The sequence below is a fragment of the Choristoneura fumiferana genome, chromosome 18 (genome assembly GCF_025370935.1).
Source record: "Choristoneura fumiferana chromosome 18, NRCan_CFum_1, whole genome shotgun sequence".
Lineage (NCBI taxonomy): Eukaryota > Metazoa > Arthropoda > Insecta > Lepidoptera > Tortricidae > Choristoneura > Choristoneura fumiferana.
The window spans coordinates 20,019,160-20,046,409 of record NC_133489.1 but is presented as its reverse complement, the minus strand read 5'-3'; the positions used below and the strand labels follow the sequence as shown (position 1 = coordinate 20,046,409).

At 37.5% G+C, this 27,250-nt stretch overlaps 2 protein-coding genes across 7 annotated transcripts; one reads left to right on the top strand and one right to left on the bottom strand.

Annotated features, from left to right (window-relative positions):
• Positions 1–244: 244 nt before the first annotated feature.
• On the top strand, positions 245–22,948 carry Pal1 (Peptidyl-alpha-hydroxyglycine-alpha-amidating lyase 1; the record flags this gene model as incomplete). Of its 4 annotated transcripts, none has more annotated exon segments than XM_074101463.1 (10): positions 245–341; positions 1,522–1,759; positions 4,688–4,816; positions 5,855–6,009; positions 6,415–6,612; positions 7,780–7,963; positions 9,312–9,400; positions 12,196–12,321; positions 16,974–17,148; positions 20,057–22,948. In XM_074101463.1, coding segments are annotated over 9 exon segments (1,374 nt in total), but the record flags the coding sequence as incomplete, so codon positions are not given.
• On the bottom strand, positions 22,443–26,236 carry LOC141437898 (methyltransferase-like protein 25B). 3 transcript variants are annotated; one of them, XM_074101466.1, is made up of 6 exons: positions 25,787–26,236; positions 25,246–25,703; positions 24,611–25,025; positions 24,080–24,189; positions 23,559–23,737; positions 22,443–22,590 (listed from the first exon to the last, which is right to left on the bottom strand). In XM_074101466.1, the coding sequence occupies exons 1-6, from the start codon at positions 25,877–25,879 to the stop codon at positions 22,511–22,513; spliced, it is 1,335 nt and encodes a 444-aa protein (XP_073957567.1). In that variant the 5' UTR covers positions 25,880–26,236; the 3' UTR covers positions 22,443–22,510. The 3 variants fall into 3 exon arrangements, with proteins under 3 accessions (XP_073957567.1, XP_073957568.1, XP_073957569.1); XM_074101467.1 differs by having other exon boundaries at positions 24,905–25,025; XM_074101468.1 differs by lacking the exon at positions 24,611–25,025 and having other exon boundaries at positions 25,233–25,703.
• Between the last annotated feature and the right edge of the window lie 1,014 nt (positions 26,237–27,250).

Sequence of the window (27,250 nt, the reverse complement as noted above, 5' to 3'; positions counted from 1 at the left end):
ATGATTTCCTTTCTCTCTTTCTATTTTCTTTCTTAGATGGGCTTGCACAGGCCTGGGTTAACTATATAACCCAGTTTTAACTGCTAACCTAGGGTTAAGTAGTGCCAAAATGTGTGGAACTGTTATCTATAACCCAGAGTTAAGTTAAAGGTTTTTTTACGCCTAGATCATGGAAGCTGCCCTCAAAGGCATTTTTTAAGGGCACTCCTGCCTGCCTAACACTTCTTATTTATTTACTTTTTAGTTTCCTGATGAAGGTTACTACCCTGGAGGATATTACAGTGAGCAGCAGGCACAACTTGCCAGTAATATTAAACTGGCTTTAGAAAAATTAAATGATGGTAAGTATGTACCTTTGAATTTGAAGGCACTCATAATAAAAACTGCAAATTCTAGAATTATAATGACACAAAATTAATTCAGGTCAAGGCAAAATATCTTTATTCAATTGAGGCTATAACAATCACTTATTTATTAATGTCAAAAACCTACCACCACTTTGGAAAAACCTCTGGAGATGAATCTGGCAAGAAATTCAACAAGTTTATTATATATAAAATTTTGTATTACCTCCTGCAAAGTGGATGGATTGTTTGGTAGATAGTGGGAAACCACGGCTAAAGCTAGCATACCTGTATAATGGATCTTTAGAGATGACCCATCTTCAGTATAATAGTTGTCATCCAGCTCAAATAATGAATAAGTGGTGTATGGAATAACAATGCAGGCAATTCAGAAGGTAATACAATGAAATAAAATGCAAGATATTTTTATGGAAAGGTTGCAGTAGTAAATATAGAATAGCATGTAGACAATAAAAATCACACATTTAACTAAGACATACAGTCATACTAAGACATTTATAGGGTGCAAACTTTTCCTAATAATCCAGTGTATCACATCCTAAAGTTTTTACATTGTTATTCCGGACAAATATATACCATATGTTATATTCCGTATAATAATAAAGATGTTGATGATTTGATGAATAATTTACAAATAAAATCTTCTTTTAGTCCATGATTGCCATAGGTACCATCAGCCAAATATATGGTCTACCACCCTAAAGTTGATAATCGTTTGTATGTCATAAAACAATAATGCCAATAGAAGTGTCTGTCAACTTGAAAGTTCGACTTTAGCGACATATTCATTTGATAGGAACTTGATTAAAAATTGATAGACCGCTTATTTGGCTGATAGTACAAGCTTTTCAAACATACGCGAATATGACGGTTTTAATCGCGGCTCCTTGGTGCTAATTGATTAATTTAATTATAAATTGTGTTAAAACAGAAATGGAGCTGAGTTCTTAGTATTTAGATTAACAAACAGTTTAAGTCAGGCTGGGTAGCCATGCAAACTTTACTGGCAAATCATTTTAAGTACTTACTAACATTATTTTTAAGATTTATACTAACAAGAATGAGATCAATGTTATCCTTATATATTAAATAAATCATTATTATATTATTATTATGATAGAGCGCTTACAACTACAAACCTCTTTATTTACAACAGCTCCCAAATACGTCAGCAACTGGCCGGATCCTAACATCAAAATGGGCCAAGTGTCCGGCGTGGCCCTCAATAATGCGGGCCAAGTGCTGGTGTTCCACCGGGCCTCAAACACCTGGGACGCTGGCACATTCTCTAACAGGAACGTGTACCAGGCCATAGGCGAGCCTCCTATACCGCACCCGACTGTACTTGTGTTTAACGATACTGGGGAGCTGGTGGATATGTGGGGAAAGAATCTGTGAGTTTTTATCTTGTTTTTAGTAGATAATATGTAATGATCTTAAAATTGGATACTTTCTTGGGTAAAAAAGTTCTCTTTTTAATCCGTCAGTTAGATTATCATAAATCATCAGCTCAGTCACTTTCCCTTTTAATAGTTTGTACTTTTAAATAATGTAGTTTGATTATTATCTGTGATGCATAACTTGTAAACAAACTATGGAATAAATCTCTTACTTTTTAGGGTTCCGGAGCCAAAATGGCAAAAACGGAACCCTTATACTTTCGCCATGTCTGTCTGTCTGTCCGTTCGTCCGCGGCTTTGGTCAGAGACTATCAATGCTAGAAAGCTGTAATTTTGCACGGAAATATTATATAAACTATGCCGACAGAATGGTACAATAAAAAATTAAAAAAAAATTTTTTTTAGGGTACCTGCCATGTACCCTAATACCCCAGTGGGGGTGTTTTTTTTTTTCTCATCCAACCCTATAGTCAAGGGGCATTGTACCTTTTAGGAATACGAGGTGTTGCCCGCGACTCCGTCCGCGTAGTATTCGATTAATGCTATCCCGCGGGATGCAATCCGGGATAAAAAAAACTATCCTATGTCCTTCCCCGGGATGCAAACTATCTGTGTACCGAATTTCATCTAAATCAATTCAGCGGTTTAGACGTGATTGAATAACAAACATCCAAACCTCCAAACATTTTCACAAGCTTTCACATAGCAAGATAAGATTTCAATCTGAACAACAACATTGGCACCCTCGTTGCTGTTCAATGTTTCTTCTCTGTAGTTTCCTGCAAAAAGCAAGGCTACTGAGCAACTCCTGTATTCGGGATTTGTCCCCTAGATTCAGTCGGCTGGACTGAAAGTAGGTATGGCCTTTTTAGGTTTTACCAGTTTTACTAAGGTTTTACTTGAGGAATTTAAACTTGACATAACAACTTGTTATTAACTTTTAAAACTAAAATAAGTTAATGTAATTATTTCATTAAAGTAAGTTTTTTCGCGGACTTTAGGCACTTTTAACTGCTTTATACGGTCAAGGACTTTAAAAAATCATGAAACCATTTCACAGTAAACGTCAGTGACATCGCAATAAGAGCGTGCAAACAAAAAGTTGGCTTGTATTTAACCTGTAATAAAATACAGTATTTTATTCAGAAATGAAAATATTTATATACTTAACAAAAAAAAAAAAACTTAAGTTTACTAAGGTGGAAAATGTACAATGATCAAGATGTGTTACTTACTGTTATCGGCAACGCCGCGTCGCACGCACACAGCAAACCGTGGTATTGTGCGGGCGAATCACTCCGCGCGGGCAGGCCTCAAGAGATTGCGCGAGTGACAAGTTGGGACGAAATGTTTGTGCGCTCTTAATTAACAATGAAAATCGGAATAATTTTTCCTTTGAAAAGATTCCATGGTAGCTCATGAATTAAAGCCCTTGACTGTAGGTACTTATATTGTCATCCAACCTACCAATATAGGTATATACTCGTACAAATCAAATACTGACATCTCACGTCCATCCGACCTTTAGAACTACGTCAGATTTGGCTTGCAATGAGAAGTGAAATAGGTACACCTAAGCTTGTAAAAAAGCGATACCTACTTGTTAGCTTATTTATTAGATAGTACGTATGTACGTACGTGCATTTTGGTGCAGTTTGGGCTCCACAGAAAACCAGCGTTAATGCACATAATGTGCGACAACACATGCTGAGTGGAGACCCTTTTTGGTATCCTGCCGTGTCACCAAGTAACATAGTTTTAGTGCTAGTTTTAGTCTTAGTTTTAGGTGGTACTTTTGGAAGCCAAAATAAACCTTTCTTTCTTTCTTTCATTGCATATACCTCGTTTTTTTAGCATTAGAAAAAGGGTAAACAATATTGACAAGTCTTTTTATTGAAAAACGTTTAAAAAAAATATAAACCTTGGAACATAGAACCTCCTCCTTTTTTGAAGTCAACAACGACATCAAAAGCATGTAAATGATCATAATTATGTCCTTGCTGATTATTACTATTTGCTGTGACTTAGGTATTTTTCAAAAATGTTTTTCAATAAAAATACATGTCAATATCGCTTACCTTCTTTCTAATGCGAAAAAGAAACGAAGTATAAGTCTATTTTAATTTACCACGATCCTGCGGCCGGCGATTTCCGACAGATTGTGTATTAAGGAGCCATAGAGTTCGTGTTGGCGGTGCGTAAATCCGCCGGTAAGTCGGTATACAAACAAATTGGGGCGTAATGCGACTCCGTAGCCAATTTCGACGGATTATTTTACCTGTAGCTGTCTGTTCTATTCTTGGAAAGTTTTGCAATATCAAATATCGTTGCTTTAGAAAAGAAATGTCGATGAAAAATTAATTTATTTATTAGATAGCGATTCAAATATTTCAGATTCGTTAGTACAGACAAGTGCAAAGATATTATTATCGAGACGGCCAAAGTTACAAAAATATGTACACGACCTTATGCGTTTAACATTAAGGTCGTGAATACATGTTTTTGTAACTTTGGCCGTGTCGATATCTTTGCACTTGATGTATCATTAAAATAATTATTGACTATGTTAGTAAGATATACAAAATATAACAAGCAATTTACCGCCTAGCGGTCATATAGCCCGTATATCACGTGATAATTAACACCAATGACGTAGTCCCAGAGGAAGCAAAGCTTGTGTTATGGGGAATTATTAATTTAATTTATTAAGCAACATTTGTATAAACTACTTAAATAGTTAGATACATACTTAAATTATGTATTAAACACCCAAGACTCGAGAACCAACAATTGTATTTTTCATACATCTGCCCCGACCTGGAACCGAACCTAGACCCTAAGCTTTGTATTCAGGTTCTGTAATTAGTTGGCTATCCGGTCGTCTAATCCGATGTACCTATTGTAACTCATATTCGTAAACAGTTTCTACATGCCGCACGGCATCACCGTGGACCGGGAAGCGAACGTGTGGGTGACGGACGTGGCTTTGCACCAGGTGTTCAAGTTTGCTCCCGGCCAGCGCGAGCAGCCGGCGCTGGTGCTGGGCGAGAAGTGAGTATGGGGATGGGGAAGGACATTATGATGAGTCAGGTAGTGGGTCAAAGGGGACTGACGTGGCTACATTGCGGCCGTATTGTCTAATGCGGGTTAGTATCATTTCGTCTAAAAAGCAGCTGGTCTACGTAGCAAATTAGCAATTGGTCTAATTAGCAATTGATCTAAGAAGCAACTGGTCTAAATAGCAACTTGTCTTAGTATCAAGTGGTCTAAAATTCTTTGACTCAAAGTCGAGCTCCTATTCCGCGTGGCTGAGGCGCCTCGCGCCTTGACGCAACTCTAACCTAATAGGTTAGGACCAGTTGCTTTTTAGACCACTTGCTACTTAGACCAGCTGCTTTTTAGACCAGTTGCTACTTAGATTAGCTGCTTTTTAGACCAGTTGCTACTTAGATTAGCTGCTTTTTAGACCAGCTGCTTTTTTAGACGAAATGATACTCACCCAGTGAAAACGATTGTGATTACGTGTGTGTTGTGTATAGAATATCTAAGGCCTCAGGTTGTTTAAGTTTACGGCCGGCCTGTTCGAGTAGCCGACGTTAGTGGTAGCGAGAAGTGGATGGGTGGTAAAAATGGGCGTGCCTTCAGTCAATTTTCAACTTTGACGTCATACAAATAAAGCCATTTTTAGTATACCGCTACCCACGTTTACAGATTATGTAAAAACTACTTTATTTGTATGACTTCAAAGTTGAAAATTGACTGAAGGCACGCCCATCTGTCAAGTGTTAACTCCAAGTAATCGTACTGTAATGTTAAGTGTATAAAGTCCTGTATACATATTTATGTAACTTTTCATCTCTCCTGTTCGGAAAGTTTAATTTTCATGGGTAGATAGCCGGGTGGAAAATTGCGTTTTCATCTCTAGGGTGGAAAGTATTTTTTTTTTAATTTTTCGATTAGCTACGAAGTCGAAGATAATTGAGTTACGTCAATGACAGTTTTTTTTTTCACGTTGGCTGCAACTTTTCGCTATCAGATCTGTTTATCATTTGGTTTTTAGTTTTATAAAATTATAATTATTTTGTCCAGGTTCGTCCCCGGCAACGACGAGCTGCACTTCTGCAAGCCGTCCGCGGTGGCGGTGCTGGCGTCGGGCGAGTTCTTCGTGGCAGACGGCTACTGCAACACGAGGATCATGAAGTTCGCGCCAGATGGATCGCTCATGCTGCAGTGGGGCGGCGGCCGTGAGTTTACAAACATACTAATTTACTACAAACTATTGAACAAATCTCTTTTTAGGGTTCCGGAGCCAAAATGGCAAAAACGGAACCCTTATAGTTTCGCCATGTCTGTCTGTCTGTCTGTTTGTCTGTCTGTCCGTCCGTCCGCGGCTTTGATTATCAGAAAATATTAGACTCATATTGAACTTTTTTTTTTATTCGACTGGATGACAAACGAGCAAATGGGTCTCCTGGTGGTGATGGTGATGTCAATTGGACGTAGTTAGCAAAAATGATCCAAAGCACTGTCATGTTACTCTTTAAATTGAAAGTAGATCCAAAATTAAAAAACGAATTGTTTAAGATTGGATCCGTTTCGTTAAACTACCCATGGATATTTTGTAAAGTTATCTTTTTTTTTCGCTTTAGACTTCGACGGCTCTCCCTTCGCATTCAACGTGCCGCACGCACTCACACTGGCAGAGGACCGCGGCTTAGTGTGCGTGGCCGACAGAGAGCGCGGCCGCGCGGCGTGCTTCCGCGCCGACAACGGCACTTACGTCACTGGCTTCAAGAACTGGCTGATCGGCGGACGGCTGTTCAGCGTTGCATACTCCCCTGTCAAAGGTAAGACAGTTTTCTGCTTAAGGGGCTACCCGAGGTTTTTATCGATTTTTGACAAGTTTTGAATCGTATTCTACTTTTGCACTACAGATAGAATTATAAGTCAAACGGCTACCGGTTCTTCAATCTTTTATCTCCATTATTGTCTACCGGATTTTGAAAAAAAAATTAATACTTAATTTTGTATGATTTTTTTAAACATTTTCTAAAAAAACATTTATTTCGTATCTCCATTGACGTAAAAAGGTCTAACATATACGAAATCTACATATTTGGGTTCGTTTTTGACGTCTCTAAAAACGTGTCTAGGGTTTTCATTTGAAACTAATTAACACAAAAGTTATGGCCAGAAAACCAGTTTTTTGGCCTAAAATTGTTTAACTTTGATGCCAAATATCTCGAAGACAATGAACTTTGAAGTAAATATGGGATACGATATTGCTTAAAGCCGTTGTTGTTAATATAATAAGCTACAAAAACATTAGAAAATTAAGGAATTCAGATCGAAGTTCATTGGGGCATGGGATCCCCTTAAGGGTTTTTCTTGCCAGACTTCGAAGGTTACCCCTTTTCATTCAACGTGCCGCACGCACTCACACTGTCAGAGGACCGCGGCTTATTGCGTGGCCGACGGAGAGTGCGGGCACGCGGCGTGCTTCCGCGCCGACAACGGCACACACGTCACTGGCTTCAAGAACTGGCTCGGACGGCTTTTCAGCGTCGCATACTGTCATGAAATTGGGTGACACTCTTTACCGGCCCGGATAATACCGACCCTGTTTTTCGTATACACGCCCATAGAAACTCCTTGCGTGAATGGGTACGTTGGGAGAGGAAGGCCTAGACGAACGTACCACGATCAAATCGGGGACGTTCTGAAGAAAGGTCGGGTCAGGAGTACTCTAAACCGACGTGCATGCATGAAAAGATTGATGAATGTAGAGGAAGCGAGAGTTGTATGACAGAATCGTAGCAAGTGGAAGGATGTAGTCTCTGCCTACCCCGTTGGGAAAGAGGCGTGATTTTATGTATGTATATATATTATGTAGAAATTCCTAAACAACAGCATTGATTTGTCACAATCTTAAACGGCGCGCCGAGCCAACCGCGCATCACCGCGGGTTCATCTGAACTTAGCCTTAAGTTGAGTTACGAGTATATGGTGTGTAGGCGGTCGTCTGTACGTGGTGAACGGGCCGGGCACGGGCGCGCGCGTGCGCGGCTACGTGATAGAGTTCGCGTCGCAACGCATGGTCGCCAGCTTCGCGCCCGGCGGCGACTTCAGCAACCCGCACGACGTCGTCGCCAGCCCCGACGGCTCTAAGGTCTACGTCGCAGAGCTTAACCCTTACAGGTGAGGGACCTAAGTGCCCTATCGACCGCTTACTTTCTCAACATCGTATCTACCTGAATTGTATACAACAAATCAACACTATCATACGGACGTATTTTAGCACAAACGTTCCAAAGCATTGTCATGGTTTTTATTTGTTTTCACTTTTGATGTTACTGAAATAAGTTCCAAAATAAAAAAAAATACTGTTGAGGTTTGGAATTTTTTGCAAAAAAACTTAACAGTTATGTTGCAGTTGGAACGTAGACCGTACGAGGTTGAGAAAGTAAGCGGTCGATATTGTGCTTTGCGATTCAATCAACGCTTGATCACACGTCTACTTACGTCCATTAACAAAGTTCATAATTAAGCTGGGTTTTCGTTCCTTTTGTTTGGTGGAAGGGGAGGGGTTGAGTCGCTTTAGGCTCCGTTTCCACCGGAGATGTGCGAGGACGTGTAGCGAGGAATGTGTTTTTCATGAACCCTCCTTTCATGTATTCTCGCACAGCATCCCTCTGGTGCAAACATCTGAGCGGAGCGAGGCGAGGTAAATGAAGCGTTCCTATTGGTTGATGAACACATTCCTCGCTAACATTACATCTGACACATTTAAGCATTATCGTGCTGTGCGATTCAATCAACACTAGAATTTTTACTTAAATTGACACATTTACTTACGTACACAAATTAAAGTTCATCATCAGATGTGTACAATATATTTTTTTGTAATGTTATATAAAGGGTGGAAAGTTGAGATGGGGCAGCAAGGGCAGCTACTAGATCCCTTGCTGCTACGCGAAAATGCTCTTAGGAGACCTTTACTAACTTTTTGAGTGATGACAATCGACATTCACAGATTTGACTTTTTTTCTTTAATGCCAATCGGTCCCATATCTATCAAGGATTAAAACGCTCTTTGAGACCAACTAAGGTTAGAGTACTAGAACACCCACAAATCAAAGAAAATATTTTCCATACAGTACAGTTCGTAGGGTACTAATTTGCAAAGTGAAGCTTTCGCATGTTTTTTTACGAATATGCATCCTTTATGCTTAAAGAAAATTAAACAGTATGTAGACAACTAAAAAGTGAACATTTTAACTAAAGTTAGTGTCTCAACCCAGTATTGCTGCCCCATCTCAACTTTCCACCCTGTAGTGCATATAGCGACCACATATATTCGACCTTGCTAAATTTACGATATGGTACAAAATCAATGAAAGTCGTTAAAAATATTATTCGTCTTTCAATTAATCCCTCATAGTCATAGGTAAACAATATAAAACTATGATTCATTTTGTACTAGCTTATCTAAATTCACGGGAGCTGGAAAAGGGTTAATTGGTGTTTTAATTTTTCTGATTTCTAGAGTATACAAATTTGAAGACGAGACATTGAGGAACGAGAGCAAAGTTGACAGGAACACGACAGTCCCTGTCAAGCCGACGACGACTGTGGGTAAGTAGGTTTGTATTGTTTGTGTGGTCTTATACTAAAAGATTAATAAAGATGTAATACTAGTTATCAAGCCCAAGTCAGGTGTCGCAAACGCACTGTGCTTTCAATGCCTGCAAAGCTGTGATAACGGCATGATTAATATCACGAAAACGTATATGTACATTAAGTAACACTTTGTATATGCGTTGACGACAGAGTGACTGTGTTAAATATATATGTGCATACAGGCTGTAATATTTAGATCGGTCAGTATGGGAAAGTTGGAAACTATAAGACATACAAAGATCTTTTCATAGGAACCATGTCATCGATTTTAATAACAAGATAAACAGCATTCATACATTTAAAAAAAAAACTCAGTTCGGGAATCGAAAAAGATTGTTTAGAAAAATAAAACTTACATTATTAAAGAATATGAAATACAATGTATTTTATTCATTCTAGATATCGTGTTTCATAGTAACATTTATTTCCTACTAGCTGGTGCCCGCGGCTTCGGCCCCGGTGTATTTTTTTTAATTTTCTAAATCTTCTTTTATAAAAACCTTCTCCTGACAATAGCAAACACAATAAAAAAGAATTAGCGATTTTTTTTCTTGTTACTAAATTCGGTGACATGGTTCCTAAATCATTAGAAAATCAAAATCAATCAAAAATCAAATCAGAGAATCTGATGATGAAAAGTCAGAAATAATTTTCCAATTCGTTCAAAAACCATTCGGTATATAATTAAATTAGAACAAAAATATTTGGCCACCCAATATACCTCAATAAACAGCCTACATACTAGATGAGACGTCAGTCTAAAAAATCTTGGATTATTTGAGAACTAGTCTATTAATATTGTATCAAGGTACCTAATAGTTTTTTTTTAATTATTGCTATTTACGCTTACTATATTTTTTATCACAACATGCAATATTAAAAAAAATCCATTTCGTTTATTTTCAGTAATTACATGCATCAATGTATAGCAGTCCTCTTTTGTTTGCTGGGTATATGCCTCATTACTATTCCATCACGCCTGACGATCCATCCAAAGGAATGTCGGAAGGCCCCCCTCCCCCCTGCCACACACAATTAATGTGGAAATAATACACAAATAAAATGAAAATGGATAGAATATTTTACTCGCAAATTAAGACTCCATGACCATATATTCTTAACTATTTATAAAGTAATGATTATATGCACCTTTTAATTGTTTGTGTTTGTTTTATCCGCACCTTACAAAATCAATTTAGAATTTTTACATTTTATATTTTTTTTTCTCAAAAATGTCCGTAAATGTTGTCGTTATTCTTTATCAGAAGTTTATCAGAAGGCAAAGTGCATAGTTTATGGTGAGCGAAAAATTAAAAAGTTAAAAAAAAGATTGCTGGCTCGCTAGCTCGATAGTAATGTCGCATACAAATTCCATTATTGTCGAGTCGCAAACTTTTAAAAAAGTTAAAACGACCATGGAAATGTTGGCACAAGTCGTATACAACCAACTGTATCAGTTATTTTGTTGGAGCTCCTAACTTTTTATTGGGTCTGAAACAGCTTGTATTGTTTTCGGTGGAAAAGTACACCTGCGGTTCTTATAAAATCGTAGCTTTGTAGCAATTGTGTTAAGATGTTGAACGCTGATAAATATGCTTTCTTATTTTCGTCCATATAATCAATTACGTGTGCACGTTTAAGCGAAATGCACATTAATGCTGTTTGTTAAGCTTGTTTTAAGGTTCCGTACCTCAAAAGGAAAAAGGAACCCTCGCCTTACTCTCATTTTTTCTTAAGAACACGTGAAATATCAAGTTGATATTTGTATGAAGTTCATACAAGTATATTCTCAACCTTTTAAATGTGTATTTACACAAAACCGTCGGTATCGAAAACTACTCATTATATTTTTTGTCACGAAAAATGGTACTTCCTGTTGATATAGAATTATGAAACCTCAAGCACAAGTTTATAAATGAAAAATCCGAGAAAAAAATGTACAATATATTTTTTTTATATTTTGTTTTGTGCAATAAACGCTGCGTTAAACGCAATGCGTTTGACGCTCATCAATTTTGTATCAGATAATGCATGCGCTCACCGCGTAAGACAATGTTTGGTAATTAGATTATCTGATGCAAAATTGATGTGCGTCAAACGCACTGCGTGTAACGCAGCGTTTATCGCGTAAAACGAGCGTTTTAATTTTCACTCCATTCTGTAAATCCATCCTCCCTCAGTCATAATATAAATCCTCATAAAAAGTATGGCAATTATATAGATGGTGGTATCAAATAGCCTTATGGAAATTCTTTATAACCAACTTCAGAAAGGGAGGAGGTTCTCAATTGGATAGATTCCTAAAAATATGAAAATTTAAAGACACGTTTTTTTACTTTTCTCAATTAAACAAAAAATTATGAACATATAAGCCGATTAAAGTTCCGTATACACAGACTTATGTACACTTTTTACTAAAGAAACGTCACCGGGCTCCCAAACTTTGACTTAATTTTTATTTTTGTTTGATTCATAAAAGAAACAAATCGTCTGCAATATTTTCTGCAATAAGTAAGTATTATTTTTTAAATAGGATTCTACCCAATTGTTTTCTATCATTGATACCTCAAATCTCCGCCATTTCCTTTTATTAACAATCGATCAATAATTTAGGTATTTATTTGATAAAAGTAGGTAGGTTAATACCAACCTTATCATACAGCACTATATATTTAACATGAGATCACCCTAAGTTCCTTTAAGTAAGTTCTTGAAGGTAGCTCGAACACATGTCAACCCTGTATCCATAGACAAGACAGCGATGGCGCCGTCGCCGTGGGAGGCGTGGCGCGGCGCGGCGGGCGGCGCGGCCGGGGCCGCCGGCGCAGCGCTCTTAGCCGTGGCAGCGATCGCGCTGCTTAAAGCACGCAACCGCGGTAAGGAAGTCGAGGCCGAGCCGCTTGTAGCCTAGTTTCCACTTGACACACACGAATTTGACATTACTAAAGGCATCGACATCTATGTATAGACTGCACAGCGCGGTTTTGTGAACGACGTCGGGTAACAAACAAGTCACTAACTGCAAAAAAAAGATTAGTGGAATATTAACTTTACGATGGTATGCATAAGTTTGATTATCCCTGTTGACTTTGAGTGGTGATTGGTGACTTTTGCTTGTCACCCGACGGTTTCACTATAGTTTGTTGACGTCCGTGACAGGGTTTGTGTCAAAGTAATATTGATGATTGATGCGCCGCGCGTTTTGTTTCAAACAGCCAGTCTAGTGCTGTAAGGTACATATAGATGTCAATGACTAAACGCAATGTAGATGTTTGAAAGTGAAATACATAATTAATGTCACACTGATGGGACGATTATTCGAGCGTTTTAGCAGCCTTATTATTCTGGTCACATTTTTTACGAATTAGCTGTAGATATTAATGTCGTTTTTGATTATTTGTTAGAATTCCCGTATTTCTACCAGATAACTGAAAAAACTGTATCAGAATATTCGGCCATTTTTACAGAACAGTTTCCAGACTGATAGTTGAAACAGAGACTGTTGAAACGCTGGAATAGTCGTCCAATAGGGCAATTTAAATGTTTAAAAGTGTAATCCATGAATTACGTCAATCAATAGGGCATATGCATGGAACACAAATTTTCTCTTAAATAAACTTAACGAATGACGTAAAACTCGTTGAATTCCATTTATTTCTAGAGAAATGAAATCTAAATTTCATAGAAAGTCCGTCCATGCTACGCGTAATATGGACTTTATATGGTCATCGTGTCATACGAAATTTCGGATCTCTTTGTGTAATTGTCAATTTACAACATTCAATTTTTTCGTATTTTTAAAATTCCGTATTTTGATAAGTTTTACATCTCCTCCCCTCTTGAACATTTATAAAAATATAAATTATTTTGATAATGTGTTACAAATTGATAGACATATACGATACGCCCCATCCACCCCCCTTGCTGCCTCAATATTTCACGTGTTTATACACAAATCACAAATTTGATGTTCTAAGAGGGAATTTAATTCTATACAAGGTAAGGTAATTTCGTAATTAAATAATCGACGAGGAGCTTCATGGAAGTTTTACTTTATTCGAAAACATGCGCGTTTTGGAATATTAAAACAAAATTAAAAATGTATACATTAGGTATTTTGCAAGTAAAATGTATGTGTATTAGTCGGTGGAAACACAGCTTAAGGCGACGTGCTAGTTCTTTTAATCTCATTTCATTTTTTAAAATTATTATATTTTTCCTAATATTTTACTATCGTGAAGATAATACTGTTGTGCATGAAAAATAGTATCTAGCATTTTGTATTAATATGAACAAAATTGTTGCATTTAAACCTTTATATTTAAATTTTAATATTTCTGTAATTAAAAGTTTTATTTGTTTTAATTGCCAAAAACCGATGACGTAAAGACGAGATTCAATTAATATTAAAGTTATACTATGTGGCTTTAAGTTATACCAGTGGGATTATTGTCTAACGCGCGGACGGTAGCAATTGCAATCACCATTTCTAAGTGTCAAACGATATAAGATGGCAGTACCTAGAAAGAGATGGTGGAAGCTGTTGTGGTTACGAGCGCGTTAGGCAATATGGCCTTAATTTGTAAGATTTTCATGTTTAAAAGAAATCATGAAGTCGTGAAATATTTACTATTGTACGAATTTAGTGAAGTCACTTACCTAAATCAATTAATATAGGTACATAATTATATGATAAAAAATAGAATAAATAATTATACAATACCTACAACGAGAGCTAGAAATTCTTCTTTGCATGTTCTTGTCTTAAGAACTAAGCTTTTGAATTTTGTTCTTAGAAGTAAAATTAAAATTTCTTACTAAAGAAAGTTTAGTTTTAAAGAAGAAATCCAACTGAGATTATTATATATTTTAATACAATTTATTTTTGAACTCAAATTAGTACTTATATTAGCCTTTATGTATAAATTGAAACTATCACACAAATTAGATTATACACTGATCTCTATTACTATTTCGGCAATTATTTTTTACATTAATATACATAGTTATAATATAATATTGACATGATATGTATTATAATAACGTCTCGGAATAGCGAATGTAGCTAAATTATCGCGAAATTACTAAAACTGTATAACGGGCGTTGCTTATCACCGCGTGCACTGAGTTTCGTGGTACCGGCACGCAGTTGTCAAAAACGTGGCAGCGGTCACCATATTGCCATTTCGTTCCGGAATGCGCTTAAAGTTTGCCGTTTGGGTCTCCGCACGTTATTTTCTCTTTTATATGTATATAGTTAATAATTGTTTTCATCGGTAAAAATAGTTAGTGGGCCACATTTGTAATGAACTCAAAACACAAATAAAAGACCAAAAATCACTGATCCCACTGAGCCGCGAAAAGAACCTTGATTTTCATAAAATACTGTGATACTGTGAAGCATAGACTATTTCTTATTTGTGATCTTATATTTGATGCCACACGATGTTTATAAAATTGACAGAAAAATGACTCGAATAGTATAAAAAAATCCAAACCTTATTTATTAATATTATTAATAGGTACAAACAAAACACCCTATGAATAATATAATATAGCAACGACTAATATACAACGATGGTACCACCATTACTTTGTAATAAAATTCTTGCCATCGATAAAATTGTAATAGAGATTAGTATTTAGTTTCTAGATTTAAGTAGTTGTTAGTTTATTTGTTGTCGACACATATTTATCCCATTTTTTTTTTAGTGTCGCTTAACTGACTGACGACATTGATAGTTTCTCGAATATTCCCAGTCTCAAAGCACTAACGTCAAAAAGTATTGCGCTCTTTACCTTGTAGTAAAATATTACATCAGTGTGTTGCCACACGAAAAATGAAAAGAAAAATTTGTAATGCAAAGATAAATTGAAGGCCGGTACTATTTGACGGTTATTTTGATCTCTTGTCTTGTTGATCTGATATAATTATTGGTTATTATATATTTTTTTAATTCTACAACAGTCGAGAAACTGTTGCGTACCAAGGTGGCCTTTTGTGCTACTAATGTCATGTTGACTTAGGTTACATATATTTTCCAAAGAAATCATACCTACTGAATTGATTATGAAAAGGTTCCACCATGGTACGGGATTCATTTCCACGACTGTACGTGTATAGTTCAGTTCACACTATTTACGCTTGTTTTCCATTTTTGTTACAATGTTTTACCGATTTTATTTATTTGTAAATCTTGCAATTATTTTGTAGTACTCAAAGTACTAAGATTATAGTTTTTGTTTCTGCTTACGCTTAAGTATTTAGTGGTGTGATGTAAGAATATTTAATTGAAATATATTTATTGGAAGCAGCTTTTTGTATTTTTATTTTGGAGCACAGCACCTCGCATGGCACGTTTTTGCATTGCTGCTAAGTATTGCACTGAATAATATGTTTAGTATCACTAAAGAGTTAAAGTTTTCTGAAGTCATCCATGCGCGCAACCATGTAGTTCAGTCAGCCTCAAATAGTTCGTGACAGCCAAAGTGGACAAATGTTCGCAACACGTCTTTGTAACAATTGAAATAAGGTCGTGTTTCCAACTTTTTTCCCACTTTTGGGTGTCGCGAACGCTGACTGTACTCGTGCAGTTGCACATAGATGGCGATTGGTGACTAAAGATCAAAGAAGAGAAGGGAAATGACTGTTTAACACATTTGGTGTATATAATCATGAGACACTGGGTTCGATTCCTAGCCCCAGCTATATTTTTGTTGTTACCTAATTTCTAAAATACAACGGGTAAAAAATAATAATAATGAATGGCTTTTGTATTATTGTAGTATTTTGTACTCGTATGTTTATGTAAAGATAGGTCTTTAAACCTACTTTATTTCATTCTATCGAATGACTGAAATAAGTATGTATACCTTAGGTCTACAATGGTACCGTCTATAGAGCAAGCTACGCCACTGGAAGGCTGCGTTCCCCCAGGGGTCTGCGGGGATGCGTTGCGAGGTTCATTTGCCTATCCTCGTTCAGCGCAGCTCTAGTGGAAACAGCTCAGCGGAGCGATGTTTTTGATACAAAACAAGGAAGAATGTGTACAAGAAGCGTGTTGCGAGGGATGTGTTTCGAACTACTCATTCCACCTCACCGCACCCCGCTCGCTTATTTTAAAAGAGCTGACACGCCCTCGCTACGCATCCTCACGCCACTACCTCGCACATCTGTGGTGAAAACGTAGTTTTGGGCGCAAGCCACACAGAAGGGACGGGGAGGCGTCGCACCTTGAATCAGTTTTCATAGAAACGTCACGATCCAAAGCAGACAGAAGAGACGAGACGGAGACGCCCTCGCTCTGTCCGCTCCGTCCGCGACGCGCCCCGGTCCCATACGTGTTCAGAGGGGCTACTACGTAAATCGAATATCGAAGTTCGTATCGTACCGTCCCCCTCACTTCCATATCAAATAATATACGCGTCAGTGTGACGGCAAGATACGAAGTTCGAATTTTGCACTTCGTAGTAATGGGCCTGTGTGGCTTGCGCCTCAATGGGCCATGCTCCAATTGTCCCCCAATAGGTCGTAAGGGCGTGACGCGGCGGCGCTGGGAGTACGGGCACGGAGAATTCAAGCTTCGGCGGCTGTTGGAGCGGAGGCGCTTCACGCGCGTACATTCTGACGACTCGGACGACGAACCCGCGCCCATGCTGCCGCCTCAGCCGCCCGCGCACGCGTGATCGCACTGCCGTCTACGGTAGGTCCATCAGATACAAGCTTAATTTACACCGCGACTCAAAGAGGGCCTATATACTCCGAAGTTCTAAAATCGGAGTTCGTATCGTATCGTCCCTCTCGCTCTCGTATTAAATAGTATTCAGTGTCAGAGGGACCGAACGACACGAACTTCGATTTTCGAATTTCATGGTAGCCCCCCAGTTTAAAGTACAACGGTCAGCTACATGAAAGTTACGTACACCGAACCTATGTAAAGTTCATCGATTGAACTAAAGGGCAACACACACACAGAGAGCGGGCGCGGGTCGTGCGCGGGCCCGCGACGGCGTATTTGCATGGCGGTATATGGACGCCTTCACACAGAACGCGGGCGCGGGCGCGGGTCGTGCGCGGGCCCGCGCCCGTCGCCCGTCGTCACAAACAGCGCGAGCAAAGAGTAGTAAAATATACCGGGAAAAAGAGCCCTCTCTCGTATTCATGCAGACCGTTTTGAAGCGCCGTCTGCATTTCGTAACTAGTACCATTGATTATATATCCATCCATACGTATAGCTTTAATAGTCACAGGTAACTTTACTGGATTTGCTTCCCAGCTCAAACCACATAAACACTAAAAACAGGGCTGCAAAGAGAAGTGAGACCGCTTGAATTCAGTCTTCTTAAGTTTAAACCAGCCTCAATTTTCCGTTTACAGCACTGTCTTTACTTTTTATGTGGTCTGAGCACTGAGTTTCGATTGTAACGTAGCCATCTTGTTCCTTGTTGAGCGCGAATAGACGCCTGGCCTGACAAAGAGGGTTGCTACACAAAAATATTTGTAACGACTGAGCGGATATAATTATGTGACTTTTATATTAGAAATTACAATACGATTATCAATTTCGAAAATAAGTTCATTTTGCGGTAATTATCAACGACAAAATATTTTTAATAAATAAAATTCGTGATCTCAAGCTTTCAGTGACATCTATCTGAAACAAACGACAACAATCTGTTTTATTTTAGGTTAGATAAAGGAGATGGCGGCGCTATCGACATGAATTAGTACGGTATAGGCGACTGTCCCCCCCTGAGCGCGAGCCGAGCGCAGTGTTACCAACTCTCAAAAATATTTATCCCTAAAGCTTAAGTTAAAACCCCTAAAATTCGTTTTTAATGAAAATGTTTACTTTAAATTTGAATATTTCGCAAAAAAAATACTGAATCGAAAAATCGTCTTAGTAACCCCCTAATGCTTTTAATTAAAAGACCCTACACTATAGGGTTGGAAAAGAAAAAAAAACCCTTACTTTACTTCTATGGAGGTACCCAAAATATTTTTTTTTTAATTTTTCATTGTACTATTTTGTCGGGATAGTTTTCATAATAAGTATATCCATGTAAAATTACAGCTTTGAAGCATTGATAGTCCCTGAGCAAAGCCGCGGACGGACAGACAGACAGACATGGCGAAACTATAAGGGTTCCGTTTTTGCCTTTTGGCTACGGAACCCTAAAACCGTATTCATGCGCAGTAGCTAGTTCATTTTGGCGAGAATAAAATTTATTTATTTTATTTTTTTAATTAATTGGTAGGTACCTACTACAGAAAAATCTGTTATTTTTTCCATTGACTAGTATAAGCTTATTCCTGTCTATAAAAAAAAAATCAGCCACTTTTAAAAATTTCATCCATCGCCCATTACATAAATTAGATTTTCTCAAACATGCTCGGAAATGTATGCGTTAATGTCACGAAATGGAGACATGAAGTTTCTCATTAAATTTATGGCTCCTACCACCTCCCTACATAACTTCTTGGCCTAGGCCATGAAGTATGTATGAAAATCCATTATTGTCCGCTGCTCTAACTTTTTAATTTTACTTACTAACATTAAACTGACAAAGGAAAAATTACGAACAGCCAACCACCACTACTCTATAAGCATTTGCGATACTGCGATGCGATGCGATGCGATGCGATGCGATACGATGCGAAGCGATGCCAAGCGGTGCCAAGCGGTGCCAAGCGGTGCCAAGCGGTGCCAAGCGGTGCCAAGCGGTGCCAAGCGGTGCCAAGCGGTGCCAAGCGGTGCCAAGCGGTGCCAAGCGGTGCCAAGCGGTGCCAAGCGATGCCAAGCGATGCGAAGCGATGCGATGCGATGCGATGCGATGCGATGCGAAGCGATGCGAAGCGATGCGAAGCGATGCGATGCGATGCGAAGCGATGCGATGCGATTGGATGGATGGATGGATGGATGAAATATTTCCTCACATTGTTTGAGAAAAGCACTATACAAGCCTCGGCCAGAACAGGGATTGCTGGACTCGTTTTATCCGGCCTCGTCTACGTCTCGGCCGTCTACCCCGAACTCGTCCATCAATCCCTTACTTCATGGCCTCTGCAGTAATGTACTATTAATTAAGTAAGTAAATAAAGTTTGACCTTGGTGCGCAAGCGCGTTTGTCGTTTTCCACATATATCTCGCGGCACTGTATAATTCTGTGTCGAGTTGACAAAAATGTCGTATCTATTATTGATTCTAGAACTGTTTTAATTTGTACTCCAAAGTCGCCAGATACTTAAACCATTTCTGTCGTCAAAACTTTTTGCGGTCGTTAAAATTTAAGCAAAAGTCGTCACTTCTAGGGACTAAGTCACTAAACTGGCAACATTGATAGCCGCCGCGGGCCCGTCGCGGGTCCGACCCGCTCTCTGTGTGAATACAACGAACCGCGCGGCTCACGCGGCGGACACGACCCGACCCGCGCACGCTTTCTGTGTGTGTTGCCCTTAAGTGATTTAATGTGTCCGATCCGTTCGCGGTGGAATGGAAACCGTGCTTAAGAGGCATATAATAGAAATGCCATTGTTTTTATTTCGTTCAAAAACCAATGTTTTTGTTAATGACCATTTTTTTTTTCATGCAATTTACTTCAGCGATTCAGGATGTTGGTTTTAGCAAAGTAAATACTACAAAAGGACACGTTATCGCAGAAGAACTCGGACGCCTTTGGGGAGAAAGGGGCTTGCTATCAAACTAAGCCGGGAAAACAAATGTTTGTTTTTTTTTTAGCCATACAGACGCTTAGAGGTTTTAGCTTGTGACATTTTTATTCCTCTTATTAATTCTGTGATCAGACAGATGTGGCGGTGAGGAGGGCATTGTACAGTTGAGTAGATTTTAGTTTAACTTTTCCAATGCCAGTGGCCACTTTCTGGAAAGTTAGGGAGATCTATGATAGATTTTTTTTTTGGCTTGACAAAATTTAAAAGCGAGACTCAAAAACAATTAGAACACGGTGTTGGCGTTATAAAAGCGATCAGGTTGTTTGAGTGCGCTGATCGGGGATGCTATGGTGTGTACTGCATTTATAGCACGCTCGGCACTGTAAGATGTACGGAAATCCGTGTTAACGTACCATATACCACGAGCCATATAAATCTGCCTAAAAGTTAATTACTTAATACTCAGTTTTGACGCATTTTTGAGATACATTTTTTATGCGACGTCTTTAAGTTACTCCCGGATTGTGTGCTAATCGCTTAACAGTATAGTGCTTATTCAATTATTGGAAATATACCTTTATATAGTTTTTGTGGTACTAGTCGTGGCAATGAACTTAGCAAAGTAGGCGGCGGAAGATATACCTACACGAAAACTTTTTAAAATTTTGAAAATCTTAGATTTCGTAAAATAAAATAAAAAATTACGAAAGAAATAGTTACAATGAAATTTTCGACTAAAAGTTGCGATTAATCAGAGCTCTAATTTTCTTAATTTTCTACTAAGTACTCTACTAGTACATGTAAAAATTTCAAATTCAGCACTTTTGAATGGTGCTTTCGAGACTTCGAGTGATGTGGTTTGAATGACCCATGGCATCTCAAATATTCGCCCCACCGTCACACTGGCCTTTAGAAACCCTAAAAAAACTTGATAGAAGCGATACGAGTGATGCGTTGACACCGATATTAGATATTATGTAAGTATGGAAAAACAAAACGAGATGTATAAATTAACTGGTCACAATGGACGAATTTATAACTGACTAAGAGCTAGTCTAGCACAGTAGCAATAGGGTAATTGACGCAACTCTAATCAGCCCCAAAAACCAGATTGATTTTGGGGCTGGCAATTATCATATAATTGTTGATGTCAAATACCCTATTATCGCAGACATATAGCACCTATCCCTTTCGCACAAACCTACTTGTTAAAAAGGGATAGCAATATTTCAATTCGATTGGACCATGATTATGCTCTAAGGGTAACTCAAAAGTAAAAAATACGTACAAGTATTGACATATTAATGTTATTTGACGAGTGCGACGGCTGGGCTGTCACAATAATCTGAAACGTCGATGTAGTATTATAGTACCTAATCTAATTTAACCGGCAGTAGTATAACTAATATCGCTAAATAAATAAATTATTTATCTTAATGTTTCGACCAAATTGCAGGTGGCTGTGGGTTGAGAGTCGACTGAGTTCGTTCAGGCGCGCGAGTTTTTCAAACTACCCGCACTCTATTTTCTTGTATCGGGACAATTACTTCGACAAAACAGTCACAGCAATGCTACTGTTTAAATTGTGTTAAAAACTTGATATTTACTTATGTAAATGTGTATGAATTGCGTTAGGTACTTCACTCAGTCATAAATTAATATCATGCATCAAAGAAGACCATAAGAATTCTGATTTGACCCAAAAGTATCTCCTAGTTAACGGCCCATGAAACAGTATTTATTTCAGTATTAATTATTATGTTTAAGTCTAATCTAATCTCAAAAATGTATCTGTTGCAGTACAAAAGGTACAGGTAAGGTAAAGGTAGGTATAACATGTCAAAATAAATTAAAATTAATACAAATTCAGTACGATTAGTTAACCGATTCTACGTAATACTTGAAAACTATGAGTCCACGGTTGTAATCCATGCATGTAAATAGAAATCCCAATATGAAAACGAAAATGTAGATAGTGTAATTAATAATGCCAGGTGAATATCTGTATATTGAGCATAGGAATCTCCTAGGAATTAGAACGATATAATGTAACAGTTGTCGGAAGCGCTATATTCGTACTACAAACTACAAGGACTATCTTCTCAATTTGATTGCAGTGCAAAAATCTCAATAGTTGATTGGATCTCCGCAACGGCTTTGTCCAATTCCTTAATATTCCTAGGAATTTCCTCATGCACCTACCAATTGAAAATAGTAATTTTAAACCATAGTTATACGGTAGCTACTACAAGAAACCATAATATATAACGATGTCATATGTATACAAAACAGAGTGAGATTTAGTATACAAGTGAAACTAGAAGGTAAAACATGCAACAGGTATTTTATTTTCGGTAAAAAAAATGTAAAAATTTAACACTGAGTATGCCATTTCACAATCTCTTTCCCACTATGATGTGATTTCGAGGCGAGAGTTTTGGATCGAACACTGGATGAATTTCGCACGACAAACCTAAAAAAAAAGAAAATTTCTTAAATTCTTTGTAGAAAAAAAACAGTGTATTTTGGAGACGGTTTAAATTTTAACTACAGCTCATTGAAAATTGTTTACCTACTGTCAAAATGATCGAATATAATTGCTTTTTCTTTATCCATTCCTAAAATTGTGAAAGTTATACTCAAATCTTACCTGAAAGTGCCAAATATTTTCTTCTAGCCAAATTAATCATAATTTATAAGATACGGCCAAATATCACTTCAGCGTCGACTGTACTATCTGTACATATGATTGTGTAAATGTAAAAATGTACTTTATGTAATAGATGTGTTTATTTTTCTCCTTTAATAGGTATTAAAAGATATTGAAGATGCACATTTGTATTATTTAACGTAGGTATAAATTTAACTAGATGTACAATTTTGATATTGGAATAGAGACGAAAAATCAATGATGATGAAAACTAATTGGATAATAAATAATACGTCACTCAAATACCCTAATGTGAATTTCCAAGGTATCCTAGTTTAAGTCATGCGCGAGGAAAAAATCCTCTTAACCCTTTTCCAGGCATAGTGCATATAGCAAGCACATAAATGTCACAGAACAATAAATGTACACAAATACCATACTTAGTATGTACACAATATGGTACAAAATAATTAGAATTCGTTAAAAATATGATTTATAGGTAAACAACATAAAACTATGATTTATTTTGTGGTAGCACATCTAAATTCGCGGGGCCTGGAAAAGGCTTAAAGGAAAGTTGCGAATAAAGCTAGAAGAATTAAGTAGGTAATCCTACTTCTAGGATTAATGGTTGGGTAATTCTTCATTCGAATGTTTTAGGACATTACAGGTTCCAGTTTTAGGTACCTAGAACTGCCTGTACAATGCGTCGCCAATGCCTCGTCTGCTTCTCGAGCGAAGCGAGCGGGGAGCGGGATGTTCAGGTGAGAGTGCTCGAGTAAAAAACATACCATGTTCGAGGATATATAGTACTCTGTCCAGCAATATAACTGTCTCGACTAGCGGCGCAAGCGCTAAACGCAGCGTGTACAGCGTCACGACTCGTCGCCATTGCCGCAGGTCGGCTTCTCCCCGCGCGAAACAAGCGGGGAGTGGGATGTTTAGGCGAGACAGTGCTTGCGTGCTATATCTGCAATGAAATTATGTACCTTTAGAAATTGTGGCACTTTTGCATGCACTATCAAATTTTTAACCTTTTCTAAAGGGCTGTTTCACCATCCATTGATTAGTGTTAACTGATGGTTAAATGTGATGCAGTCTCTTTCTATTCACAGAACAAATAGAGACGGCATCACATTTAACCGTCAGTTAACACTAATCAATAGATGGTGAAACAGCCCCTTAGAGTACTATGTAATAACCGACGTTTTATAAATACGATAGTGCGTACGTAGGATACTTAGAATACGGTAGTATTACGTAGAATAGCGACCTGCAAGCAGGTATGGTTAAGTCATTGTATTTTACTTACTGTTGAAATGTCATGGTGTCTGAGTGCTTGATATTTCTAACTGGCGCGTGTTTTAACTTTGGATCATAGTCCACTAGAATCCTTTCAAGTGCTGCTCGGTATGCATGTACCTAAAATAGTTTAGTTTTAATGACTGCTACGCTAACTAGCATTGAATTAACCCCTCGTATGCGGGAGGTGTTAAAAGGAGTGGATTCTAGTCTCATCTGTTTTAATAAGAGCAAAATCTGCTGATTAAAACAAAAACTAAAATATAGCCTTAAATTTTACATGGATCTGTGCATCCGCATACGAGGGGTTAAACCATTACTTGTTAAGAGTGAGTTGCATTAGCAAATTAAGTACTAAGTATTAATTAAATACCAATGTTAACTCTCCAATTAAGTAAAATTGTGGTTGCAGAATTTTACTTAACTGCAGATTTACCATTGGCAAAGTTATACTAACATGGTGTAACTTACTCTACAAAAGTATAGCAAAATAATATTTATGCTGTATTTTTGGGTAATTTTTATTTTTTAATAAAATTACCTTCAAATTATCATAATTATCCTTTCTCAGCCTCTCCAAATATATATCAATAGCATGGCAAGAAATCTCTCTGCTAACATATGATAATTCATTATTCAACCCTTTTACAAACTCGCTCAAAGGATATCCGCAGTCTTTGCCTTCACATGTTAATTTCATAAAACAACATCCCACCACACAAATGTATTTTACTTTATCACAGTTCACAAAATGTTTTATCAATAGAGGGCCTAAGTCCCCACAGGGATGGAGTCCTATCAAACCATATGATTTCATTGTCTCTGGTAGACTCACTTCATCCAATTGGGTGTTGGATGTGAGAGTCATGTTCAAGTGAATTGGTCTATGAAAGTTAGACATGTTCTTTTCTGATAGATGCTTGCTGGCTGTATATTCCAACTGGAGATCAAGTCTCCTGCAAAACAAAAAACAAATGTAAAAACATAAGGTGACACTATAATACTGTCAATACTGACATGCCCAGATAATACTGACATGGAAATACCAACCCTAAAATAGTGTCACCCAAAACATCAACTTTTTAAATAATTTGTCAATAACTGTCGAAAGATTTTTAAATTGGAATGGCTCTATGTTTTCAAATAACAACAACAATACATACCAACTGTACAGACCTAGCTTCTTCAGTCAATTGCGATTGACATTCTATTCCAGCAGCATAGAGATTATTATTGTATGCCAAAACTCGAACCAAATGGCCCAAGCCAGATCCGAAATCCACTACAGCATCACATTTACTTTCAACTGCTACACCACTCACAACCTTAGACATCAAACAAATTTCGTGGCGCTTTTTTAACTTAACATGTTTTAAAAATAGATTCTTAAGTCTCGGATGTCCATTGCATATATCTTCAGACAAAAGCAATCCAATTTTGTTTTTATTACTAATTTTATCTCGAGGAAGACTTAAACTTTTCACTGCTTTTATTAAAGAAATAAAAGATAATGGTAAAACGTGTTTTGTCGGTACTTCAGACAGAATATTTCCCAAGTCTTGTGGTGTTATGTTTTGGAAGCATTCCTGCCACGACAAAGGTAATTTTGTCCAGTGGTTATCGACAAAGAAGTCCTGCGAATAATACAGTCAGATTTTAACATCAAAAAGAAAATTTTATGTAAGTAAGAAAAAAGAAATCGTTATGTTCTACGTACCAATACGTAAAGATTCAGAAGCCAGTCATACAGGCGTATTACTTTTAATGATTTGTCGATTGTAGACCTCAGTGTTTCTTCCTGCGAGTACATAGTAATCGGCTAGTTGAATACTCAAAGGTAATCGGTAATCTATATGTTTTATATTCCAGCTGGATGGAAGCACAAATGAAATGAAGTTTCAAGCAAAGAGTATATAATCACTACGTTTTAAGAGTCGGAACTCTCATACAAAAACAATACCACGATTGTAGTATGAATTCAGTGTCTTTTTGGTGCCAATATCAAGAAACGAACTGCACAGACTAAACAGGGCCGAAAAAGTCACATTGACAAGTAGTGTTGTTAGAACAGTCGATATTATCGATATTGTAACAGCATAGTGTTGTGCTTTTTTATCGATATATTGTCAAAAAACGGCACGTAGTGGTGCGCTTTTTATTAATTAAATGATCGATTTAAAGAAAAAAAAAGTTGTTTTTCTTAATAATAATTTATTTCATGTCATGGATCTGTTTTTCTTTACATAGGTAAATACAGTTTCACGTTACACAAGTATTGTATTGTAGTATTGTATTGTCCGTTTTGCACTGCACAGCACTTGTGGAAGGCTGTGCATGTAAATATTCCACACTGGGCCACTCCAAAGCTAAACCTGAAACAAAGTTAAATTTAGCCAGTAGCTTACACTAACTAATGCAAGATAAAATAAAATTGGTATGCACAATCCAATTTTTGTCATATTGCAGGTCAATGACCTATGTTTACCTAGACAACTTTCTTACAATTTCTTGCCTTATTGTCAAATATGTCTTTACTTGTCAAATGAATGAAATGAAATGAAGGTGATCTTGGAGTTAGTTGACAATACATAATTTTGTATACCTCTGATAAACAATCTACTTGCCATGCCAAATGTATTGAAATTAATTCAGTAGTTTTTACCCGATTCTGGTTAAGCCCAAAAGGAGGATTATATTTTGACCTGTATGTATGCATATCCATTTCTATCTCCTCTAACTACTAAGCAGCTCAACCTATTTTTAACTCCTAACGCAAAAAGAGGTGTTATTACATGAAGTGTACCATAAACACAGACAATACAGAAAAAATGATCAAGTGCGAGTTGGACTCGTACATGAAAGGTTCCGTAAACAGTTCAATAAAAGTTTTTCTGAAAATTCTTCTAATATAAGTATTTTTTTTGCTGACTGTACTATATGCCCTGGTTACCAAAGTACTCGTCAAGACGACAAACGAGTCCAAACTCGATGCAGTTGTGTTGTTTATCGCAGTGTTCCTATGGTCACCCGCTAGCTTTATCATCAGATCAACTCTAAAATTCTAAATTATGCTATAAGGTATAGATTTTATCAGTGATAGCTTACCTGTTGTATTGTCAGTTTTACACTGCGCACCACTTGTAGAAGGCTGTGCATGTAAATATTCCACACTGGCAACTCC

Excerpts from the sequence above, each read along its gene's own strand:
- LOC141437898 (XM_074101466.1), bottom strand. The coding sequence starts at position 25,879 with ATGTACTCGCAGGAAGAAACACTGAGGTCTACAATCGACAAATCATTA. Across the intron at positions 25,704-25,786 it reads TTCTGAATCTTTACGTATTG|GACTTCTTTGTCGATAACCA; the intron begins GTACGTAGAACA and ends TATTATTCGCAG. Across the intron at positions 22,591-23,558 it reads ACTATATATCCTCGAACATG|GTTTGTCGTGCGAAATTCAT; the intron begins GTATGTTTTTTA and ends CTTTTTTTTTAG.